Source organism: Physeter macrocephalus, chromosome 4, assembly GCF_002837175.3.
Source record: "Physeter macrocephalus isolate SW-GA chromosome 4, ASM283717v5, whole genome shotgun sequence".
In the NCBI taxonomy this organism is placed as follows: Eukaryota; Metazoa; Chordata; class Mammalia; order Artiodactyla; family Physeteridae; genus Physeter; species Physeter macrocephalus.
Window position 1 is genome coordinate 44,317,702 of NC_041217.1, and position 11,325 is coordinate 44,329,026.

The following is an 11,325-nucleotide window of genomic DNA, read 5'->3' on the forward strand; positions in this document are numbered from 1 at the left end:
TACAATGAGGTATCACCTCACACTGGTCAGAATGGCCATCATCAAAAAATCTACAAGTAATAAATGCTGGAGAGGGTGTGGAGAAAAGGGAACCTTCTTGCACTGTTGGTGGGGATGTAAATTGATACAGTCACTATGGAGAACAGTATGGAGATTCCTTAAAAAACTAAAAATAGAACTACCATATGACCTAGCAATCCCACTACTGGGCATATACCCTGAGAAAACCAGAATTCAGAAAGAGTCATGTACCACAATGTTCGTTCCAGCTCTGTTTACAATAGGACATGGAACCAACCTAAGTGTCCATCGACAGATGACTGAATAAAGAAGATATGGCACATATATACAATGGATTATTACTCAACCATAAAAAGAAACAAAATTGAGTTATTTGTAGTGAGGTGGATGGACCTAGAGTCTGTCATACAGAGTGAAGTAAGTCAGAAAGAGAAAAACAAATACTGTATGCTAACACATATATATGGAATCTAAAAAAAAAAAGGTTATGAACCTAGGGGCAGGACAGGAATAAAGACACAGACATAGAGAATGGACTTGAGGACACGGGGAGGGGGAAGGTTAAGCTGGGACGAAGTGAGAGAGTGGCATGGACATATATACATTACCAAATGTAAAACAGATAGCTAGTGGGAAGCAGCTGCATTGCACAGGGAGATCAGCTTGGTGCTTTGTGACCACCTAGAGGGATTAGATAGGGAGGGTGTAAGGGAGATGCAAGAGGGAGGGGATATGGGGATATATGTGTATGTATAGCTGATTCACTTTGTTATACCGCAGAAACTAACCCAACATTGTAAAGCAACTATACTCCAATAAAGATGTTAAAAAAAAAAAATGAATATACTCTATGCTCCATGATTCTGCTTCTCATCATCCATTGCACAAGGAGAAATATACAACGGTGATCACTGTTTTTAATAAAAAAATGTCACAGACAATGTAAGGATACATCAATAGAAATATGCTTTTAAATAATATATGGCACACACAATATAATGAAATAGTTCAAAAGAGAAATCTAGAGCTATATCTATTATGAATAGATCTCAGAAATATAGAGTGAAAAAGCAATGCATAATATGTGGCATTACTTATGTACAGAAAACATGCTTGCATATAAAGAAATATATATATATGTGGATAGATATATACCTATTTAAAAGAATTTTACCGAAAAATCTTGAAGGATGTACACCAAATCAAAATGGGAAAAGAACAGAAATTGGGTGGAACTCAAAGAGAACTTTAGCTTTATCTATAACATTCTGAAAAAAAATTTTTACGAAAATATATTTATATGTAACTTTTTAAGTAAAACTGAATTTCAAAAACTATATATAAATTAGCCTATCTCATATTTAGTTATTTATCAGCCCATATTTGGGGAAAGAATATATATATCATATTATATGTCATTGCATATATAAACATAGCCCTCTTTGTGTATCATGAACGGTGTTCTTGACGTGTTCTCTGCAGGTATGACCCCAAAACAAACCAATGGAGCAGTGATGTTGCTCCTACAAGCACCTGCAGGACAAGTGTTGGTGTGGCTGTGCTTGGAGGCTTTCTCTATGCTGTGGGTGGCCAGGATGGAGTGTCTTGCCTCAACATCGTTGAGAGGTGATTTTTTTTAAAGTCATTTTCAGTTTTTTAAAAGAAACAATTTAGGACACTAGGGATTCAGTAGATTTCCCATGGGCTTTAAGGAAAAAGTTTTCAGTTAACTTTAAAGTCTAGGAAGATGAAAGATATAACCCAATTTTTTTTTAAACATCTTTATTGGGGTATAATTGCTTTACAATGGTGTGCTAGTTTCTGCTTTATAACAAAGTGAATCAGTTATACATATACATGTGTTCCCATATCTCTTCCCTTTTGCGTCTCCCTCCCTCCCACCCTCCCTTTTACGTTTGGTAGTGTATATATGTCCATGCCACTCTCTCACTTCGTCACAGCTTACCCTTCCCCCTCCCCATATCCTCAAGTCCATGCTCTAGTAGGTCTGTGTTTTATTCCCGTCCTACCCCTAGTCTCTTCATGACATTTTTTTTCTTAGATTCATTACATATGTGTTAGCACACGGTATTTGTTTTTCTCCTCTGACTTACTTCACTCTGTATGACAGACTCCAAGTCCATCCACCTCACTACAAATAACTCAGTTTCATTTCTTTTTACGGCTGAGTAATATTCCATTGTATATATGTACCACATCTGCTTTATCCATTCATCTATCGTTGGACATTTAGGTTGTTTCCATGTCCTGGCTATTGTAAATAGTGCTGCAATGAACATTGAGGTGCATGTACCATTTTGAATTATGGTTTTCTCCAGATATATGCCCAGGACTGGGATTGCTGGACCATATGGTAGGTCTATTTTCAGTTTTTTAAGGAACCTCTATACTTTCTCCATAGTGGATGTACCAGTTTACATTACCACCAACAGTGTAGGAGGGTTCCCTTTTCTCCACACCCTCTCCAGCATTTATTGTTGTAGATTTTTTGATGATGGCTATTCTGATGGTGTGAGGTGCTACCTTATTGTAGTTTTGATTTGCATTTCTCTAATAATTAGTGATGTTGAGCATCTTTTCATGTGCCTTTTGGCCATCTGCATGTCTTCTTTGAAGAAATGTCTATTTAGATCTTTCGCCCATTTTTTTGTTCGGTGGTTGTTTATTTGGTATTGAGCTGCATGAGCTGTTTGTGTATTTTGGATATTTTCTCCCATTCTGAGGGTTGTCTTTTCGTTTTGTTTATAGTTTCCTGTGCAAAAGCTTTTAAGTTTAATTAGGTCCCATTTGTTTATTTTTGTTTTTATTTTCATTACTCTAGGAAGTGGATCGAAAAAGATCTTGCTGCAATTTATGTCAGAGAGTGTTCTGCCTAGGTTTTCCTCTAAGAGTTTTATAGTATCTGGCCTTACATTTAGGTCTTTAATCCATTTTGAGTTTATTTTTGTGTATGGTGTTAGAGTGTGTTCTAATTTCATTCTTTTACATGTAGCTGTCCAGTTTTCCCAGCACCACTTATTAAAGAGACTGTCTTTTCTCCATTATATATTCTTGCTTCCTTTGTCATAGATTAGGTGACCGCAGATGCATGGCTTCATCTCTGGACTTTCTATCCTGAACCATTGATCTATATTTCTGTTTTTGTGCCAATACCATACTGTTTTGATTACTGTAGCTTTGTAGTATAGTTTGAAGTCAGGGAGTCTGATTCCTCCAGCTCCGTTTTTCTTTCTCAAGATTGCTTTGGCTATTCGTGGTCTTTTGTGTTTCCACACAAATTGTAAAATTTTTTGTTGTATTTCTGTGAAAAAATGCCATTGGTAATTTGATAGGGATTGCATTAAATCTGTGGATTGTAAAGCTTAATTCCTGATTGGATTGAGGTGTTCAACATTTCACCATGTCTGCCTAATATAAGAAAGAGTGAATCCATTGTTTGGGGCATAGGTGTTGTCAAGGGGGTGTATAATATCAATTTCAGTTTCTAGGATTCCATTATTTTATGATAATGCCCAGCATACAATAAAAAAAATGAGACATATAAAGAAACAGAAAAATGTGGCCAATAATTGAGAGAAAAAGTAGACAACAGAAGCCAACTTATAGATAATCCATATTTGGAGTTGACAGAAAAAGACTTTAAAATAAGTATAATAAATACACTGAATAAAATAGAGGAAAAGATCAATGGGTAAAATGTTGGAGAATTTTAATATAGGATTGGAATCTAAAAATAAGATGTACATTTCTACAATTGGAAAATACAGTATCTAAAATGAAGAACTCATTGAATGAGAGTAAATAGACAGAGTAGAAGTAGACTGGACACACAGCAGAAGACACAGTTAGTAAACTCAAAGCCAGATTAATAGAAAATATCCAAACAGAAGAACAGAATGTAAAGAACAGATCATAAGCAACTCAGGGAACACAAATAGACTAACACATATGTAATTGGAGTCCCAGAAGGAAAATAGCAATAATAGCAGAAGCAATATTTGAAGACAGAATATTTGGCTGAGAATTTTCTAAAAGTGATGAAAAATAAACTTTATTCAAAGTGCATGAACCTCAGGATACCTTTACTGACTAACCATAACCTTTCTCCAGGGCCTCCATTCTGCAGCACTTATATCTCTGCTTCTTTCATCTCTGTGAGTTACTACATTCTCAGAATTTGTTTGGAGGTTTTTCCTGAAGAATGTGCTCTGTCTCCCCAGCTTGCTTTTTAAGAACACGGGCTATTTTTTGTATTATTTATTTTATATCCTGTAATATTGATATAGTTTGCTATACAATACTTAATATACTAACAGAATTTTTCACCTATGTAATAAAATGCCCAGCACAATTCCAAGTGATTTTTGTCATATTTATTTCTGAACACCAATAATTTATCAATCAGGGCTCAGTTTTAAAAACATGGAAATCATAGCTATTTTAGTAAAGAGAATTTAACATTAAAAAATTGGCTAGCACATATTGAAGGGCTGGAAAAAAAAAAGAAAAAGGACACTGAAGTAACTGTAGGAACCCTAGGTCTGGGAAGACACGGAAAGAGATTAGAGTTATTAGAGCCTAGAAGCTTGTAGGAGAGGTCCCATAGAACTAGGACCATCAGCACCTGAGGAGAGGGTGCCCTGAACAGCTATGACTCACATCTCCATGGAGGGTTATCTGCCTGGCTGGTTCTGGAAGGCTGTATTTTCCAAAGATGGTTACAATACCTGACATCTCACATGCTCTTCATACAATTTGACCTTGAAACTTCATTGAGAGATGAAGTCTGTGTTTGCTCCCCCTCGAATTTGGGCTGGCTTATCAGTATGGTCGTAGCTCTATGTGACTTGCAAGGCTAGGTCATAAAAGGTTATACATCGTTCACTTGTATCTCTTGGGGCACTCACCTTTGAAGGCTTGAGCTGTCTGAGGTCGCCATGCTGAGAGGAAGCCCAACTAGCCTACATGGAGAGACTACATGGAGAGACCCTGAGGCTGCATGGAGACATGCCCAGCCAGCCCCCAGCTGCTTCAGCACCTGGTTGTTCCAGGTCCAGCCACAATTTGACAGCAACCACATGAGACACCTGAGCCAGAACTTCCCTGTGAAGCCCTTCCTAAATTCCTGATCCATGGAAACATAAGAATTAGTAAAATAATTATTATGGAAAGTCACTGAGTTTTGGGGTGGTTTGTTACACAGCAGTAGATAACCGGAACATTGGTACTGTTATCTCAGGAGCTCAGAGGAGCTGCCTCACAGAGCTGTAACTGAAACCTCCAACAAGTCTAGCTTTGGAAGTGCCAGAAAAAGTCTAGAAACTGAAATTAACTGCTACTGTCAGAGTGAAAGGCCAAGGTTGAGACAATATTGACAGGGTTGGCAAGCAAACAGAAAGTGTCTAGTCCTTCCTTTTGGCAGAATCTAGTAGAGAGCCAGCTTGGCAAAGGAGAAATGTAGTTTTCAGAGTTCTAGCCCCAGTGTCATAATTCAGAGTACTGATAACTATGTAAAATATGTTAGATTCTCTCTGTACATTTGACCTTAGCAAATCTATGTATCTAACATATCTTTAGCATAATTTCATACCTTATGGAAAAGGCTTCACTTAATAAAAACATGCATGCAGTCTTTGGTTTCTCTTACAACAGGTATGATCCGAAGGAGAACAAGTGGACTCGGGTGGCTTCTATGAGTACTAGAAGACTAGGCGTGGCTGTGGCTGTGTTAGGAGGGTTTTTATATGCTGTAGGTGGCTCTGATGGGACATCTCCACTCAACACAGGTTAGTCCCTTCCAAAGTCAGTCTGGTTTCCTCAAAGCAATACATTTTTCTTAGGAGAGTCCCCTTACAAAAAGTATAAAAAGTCCATGTTATCCTATCATTTATTAAGAAAATTATTTTCCCTCTAGGAGAGTTCAACTGTTAGCTCTTCCTCAGCTCCTTCTGCAGTCATAGTCTACTAGTATATTCCCAAAGTATTTCTTTCTCCCTTCATTTCACAAGTTTCCAGGAATTTATAATGAATAAAACAACTATTTTCTTAATATTATTTCCCTCCCCCAACCATCTTTCCTTAAAAAACAAATAAAATCCTCTGTATTATAATCTAAAAATAAATAAAAACTTATAGCTATAAACTGGTTTATAGTCTAATCCTGTCATTTAAAGATAAGGAGAGATGCCACGAGTTACCTAGCTAATGAGTCGTATAGCCAGAACTAGAACTAGGTACCTTGACTCCAACACATGCCCTTTCCACCAACCATACCTAAAAGAAATCAGTCCCTGATGAGAATATAGTAGTATTGTCCAAAGGTAGATGATTCCTTCTCAGAAGCAAAAATCAGATTGCTTATTGAAAATATATGTTATCACAAAGCGAAGTAGCTATGAAGAAAACTAGAGGTGAAAGGAAATGATTGCATGGTCACTTACTGGTTTTTCTTTTCCCTGCAGTGGAGCGTTATAATCCTCAGGAAAACAGATGGCACACCATAGCCCCTATGGGGACCCGGAGGAAACACCTAGGCTGTGCAGTGTATCAGGATATGATCTATGCCGTAGGAGGTAGAGATGACACTACAGAGCTTAGCAGTGCTGAGAGATACAACCCCAGAACCAACCAGTGGTCTCCAGTGGTGGCTATGACATCCCGCCGTAGTGGAGTAAGTGCCCGGCTACTGAAAACTTTGAAAAGCAAAAGCACCAAGAGAGGGCTGTGCAGAAGGAGAAGTCTGATCTGTAAAGTATAATACAATGTGACAGCGAGGAGATGCACTGTATAGGCAAAACAACACCTGCCACTTTTGTACTGGAAAAAAAAGTTAATTTCTTTTGATTACTATTATCTCAAGAAGTTAAATATATTATATCTAATCATATCTTTAATTAGAGAATTATTTTAATGATTTATTTACTTTTATTGAAGTATAGTTGATGTATAATATTACGTTAATTTCTGCTGTACAGCAAAGTGATTCAGTTATACATATATACATTCTCTTTCAATATTCTTTTCCATTATGGTTTATCACAGGATACTGAATGTGGTTCCCTCTGCTATACAGTAGGACCTTGTGGTTTATCTATTCTATATACAATAGTTTGCATCTTATGATTTATCTTGTAATCAGTTGCTTCTTTGAAAGGCATCTCCCTGTCTTATCTACTACCTTATCTAACTTCACTCGAATTCATTGATATCTGTTGGATATATGGATTCATCCATATCTAATAGAGAGCAGTTTCTTCAGCAGCCACTGTGTTTTGGTCCCACAGGTTGGCCTGGCAGTAGTGAATGGACAGCTCATGGCTGTAGGAGGTTTTGATGGCACAACGTACTTGAAGACCATTGAAGTTTTCGATCCTGATGCCAATACATGGAGGTAACCTTTAAGCTATGTTGCAAATCACCTCACTGCTGACTTGAAAATCATGGGCTTGAGATAAAACATGACCATCAAAATCAAGATGGTCAGTACATTGAATTACCTCTTGCAGTACTTTGAAAAGGGCTCAAAGTTACCCATATTCAATGGCTTATTTTGACTTCATTGCTCTAAAGTGGCTGACATCTTACAAAATTCCTCTCTTTGGTAACTGTCCAGTTTTATAATTAGAGATAGCAAAAACAGAAAAAACAATCTCCCCTCTAGCTCCATCATGTTCAGCTGAGGAAACTAAAGCACTGAGAAATAAAGAGACCTGCCTAAGCAAGTTAGTGACAAAGTTAGAATTAGAACCTAGACCTTTGGCTGTCAATCTGTCATTGCAATTGTTATGCCCAGGAAAAACAAACTGCAGTTACTGTTTTAAAAATAATACTTTATTTCATTTTAAAACTGATTTTTTTCTCTTGAGTTTTAAAAATATTTAAATATGTTATTACTCTATTTTAAAGTCTAGTAAATTGTAACAGTCACTTTTAGCAAGGAGGCTACATCTTACTTAGGAGAGTTTAAGTTAAGCTGTATTTATAGGCTTAATTTTACTTGCTTTTAAATCCTTAATTGTCTAACAAATCCTTCCTAAATACTTAAGTAGTTCTTATAAATTCACATAGATTGGGTGACTCTTGCATTTATTTTAAATATTCAAAAACTTTTACAAATATAGCAAAATTCTCTTAAACCTTTCAACTTAAAATCCTAAGTCTAAATCTTTGCTCAATCACACATTTTAAACTTGATTCACAAAACTAATCTGATAGATGCTCTAATATGCCAAAGTCTCTTAAACACTACAAGTTTAAAAGGTCAAATATATAGTTAATTCACATTTTTAATATAAAATATTAATAGTATGGGTTTGAGGTACTTTATATCTATACTAATATCTATTTTAAATACTAGCTTTTAGGGCTTCCTTGGTGGTGCAGTGGTTGAGAGTCCGCCTGCCAATGCAGGGGACACGGGTTCGTGCCCCGGTACGGGAAGATCCCACATGCCGCAGAGCGGCTGGGCCCGTGAGCCATGGCCGCTGAGCCTGCGCATCCGGAGCCTGTGCTCCGCAACGGGAGAGGCCACAACAGTAAGAGGCCCGCGTACTGCAAAAAAAAAAATAAAAATAAAAAAGAAATAAATTTTAAATAAATAAGATACTAGCTTTTAAAAAAAAACAGTTTTACCTTCTAAGCAGTTCCTTCTCAGTGAATTGGGCTTATTTGCCTAAACACGTCTGAGGTAACCATCTCAGTGGTTGAGGTTGCACATAAACCACAGATGTCAGTCTGGATATGATATCTGAGGCAGAAGACATTCTGAAAGATTTTTCTCATGACCATGAAAGATAAGTTGACGTCTTTTTTAGTCACTTTTATATTCCAGAAGGGGCAGTAATGCAAAGTAGTCCATTCCTGCTGCATTCTGAGTATACATTTTCTAATGTTGAGCCTGTAACTATCCACCCAGATTTTTTTCATTAGTATATAAGATTCAACTAATGAATTTACTGGGTTCTTTTTATAGTCTTCATCTCTGGGAAAGCCACAACTTTGACAGATATCTGAATGACATTCTTTGGATTCTGCATCTCTCTCATGCTCTGTATGGCTCAGTGGTCACAATACTAAAGTCAGACTAATAACACTGTAGCACTTTTTGCTTATACATCACATTTTCACAACCTTGTTCATGAAGTAAAGATTTACTGAGTGCTCTAGACCCTGGGGATACAAAAGTGAACACAACAAAATTCCCTGCCTGCCTGGAGCAGACATTACAATGAGGGAGATAGTGCCATACCAGGGGTGGAAGTGCTATGGCAAATAGCAGAGAGGCAGGGAGTCCAGGGAGGATTATCCACTTTAAAAGGTGGTCCAGGGAGGCCCCACTGAAAAGGCAACATTTCAGCAAAACCTAATAGAGGTTAAGGGAAAGAGAATGGCAGGTTTTCATGAATAGGAGCCTCTCACTTGTGGTGTATTTTCTTCCATATACAGCTTTCTATTTTTAGTGGGAATCTGGGTAAGCATAATTTGGGAAGACAGCCAAGTTTATTTCTGCCACTTAATGACTATGATCCTATGTAAGGACTTGTTTCTCAGTAACTGTTACTAATTTATGTTAGTAATATTTGACTAAGTAATATTCATGAAATTCTTAAGGACCATCTGTTGAGGGATTACTATATAAATTTTTGTAGTTGCATATCCCAAATTTAAAGCCAATTTAAAATCAATACTTACAGTTGACAGAGGATCTAATATTCTTTTCCATGGAAATCCTTAATTTTGAAGATGATCTTGTTCACATATCACAAACTAGATGCAGACTTTATTTAATCATATCCAGCTTTGTTCCATAAAGGGTTTGAGAAGACTTCTAAGAGTACATACAAAAGGATAGAAATAAATAATTGAAGTTTAGGCAAAAGCAAAATGTGGGTGGGAAAATATTATAGCCAGGGTCCAAATTAGACACAAAAATGTAGAATATGTGATTCTGTGTAATTGTTATAAGTCAGTCTAGATGTAGAGTTATAAAGTTACAAGGCAAAATGGATATGGTGCTCTCTTAAAACAGTGTCCTATAAGTCAGAATTTCAGTCAATGTCTGAAATAATTCTGCTACTTGCCAGTGCTCAATTCCAGCTCCTACTCTTTGGAAGAGATGTATGTAGCTAAAAATATTAGTTGTGATATAAAACAAAGAATTGTGTTTTTTTAACATCTACATTATGGAAGAACTAGTGCTTTTTCTATTTAGAAATCTGATTGTGTTTCTTTCTTTGCAGGTTATATGGTGGTATGAATTACCGTCGGCTTGGAGGTGGTGTAGGAGTTATAAAAATGACACATTGTGAATCCCATATATGGTGAACATATAGAAGACAGTCATGCATATGCTCCTCTGTATTGTGGAGAGCTTTGACTTTGGAGCTTTGTACAGCTCTAGAAAACAGTAAACAAATTTTATTCTTTGCCGGTGCCTCAACATGTGGAAATACAAATACATTGAAAGTACTTCACCTGCAAGACGCCACCTTTGCACAATAATTTTCAGTTCTGTGCAGAAGAATATTTATTTTTGGTTTTAATTTATCATGGGATTTTTGTTGCTGGGTTTTTGGTTTTTTGTTTTTGTTTTGGGATTTAGCCTTCCTCCCACCAAAAGAGAAAAAAAGGAAAGAAGACAAAAAAAGACAAACATTTCAAGCAGTAAAACCTATTTTTAAGATACTGATTAAGTTTGAAACTACTAATTAGGGAAGAGGTCTATATGGGATCCAGTTGTCAGTTCTAAGCACTCCATCCACAAGACTCCACTACTTACAGGGACCTACCAGTGACAAAGATAGGTATGCAAGGTGTATTAGTTAGCCATCATTCTTGCACTAAGCACCAGAAGACTTGAAAATGTAAAAAACAAAACAAAGGAAACATCTCATTTAACTAGAACAATTCAAAAGGAATATTAAATCAATAAGACCAGGACTCAGATGCCAAAGTTTTCATCAGTGGAAGCTCACATCTTGTTTCCCTTCCTTATGGACTTGTTTGCCACTATAAAGTCTTTTTTTCAAATATTTCCATAGAGTTCCTGCTAGATCTAGAGCTCTGCTCAGTGCCTCTACAAAAACTGTATATGATTCTCATATACTGTCTTGAGAATCCCCCAGTAGAATCACGTGTAACTAACTCTGCAAGTTTTTGCTCAAAAACATTACTGACTGAAGCAACTTTCTATTTCCTATTGCTACTAAGGACCAGCAGGGAGAAATGTCCTCTCCCCAGCAGTGAATACTGTTATGCAATTTACACTTGATGCTCAGGCCGGCT

General features: G+C 36.8%; 1 protein-coding gene across 2 annotated transcripts in view; it reads left to right on the forward strand.

The window, feature by feature from the left end:
• KLHL20 (kelch like family member 20) overlaps positions 1 to 10,659 on the forward strand; it is a 72,886-nt gene extending 62,227 nt beyond the window's left edge. For both annotated transcript variants that reach the window (XM_024133697.1, XM_055084168.1), the window contains 5 exons: positions 1,504 to 1,647; positions 5,695 to 5,828; positions 6,504 to 6,712; positions 7,326 to 7,432; positions 10,281 to 10,659. In XM_024133697.1, coding sequence (XP_023989465.1) covers positions 1,504 to 1,647; positions 5,695 to 5,828; positions 6,504 to 6,712; positions 7,326 to 7,432; positions 10,281 to 10,365 — 679 coding nt within the window. In that variant the 3' untranslated portion in view covers positions 10,366 to 10,659. The remainder of the gene's footprint in view (positions 1 to 1,503; positions 1,648 to 5,694; positions 5,829 to 6,503; positions 6,713 to 7,325; positions 7,433 to 10,280) is intronic.
• The last annotated feature ends 666 nt before the right edge of the window (positions 10,660 to 11,325 follow it).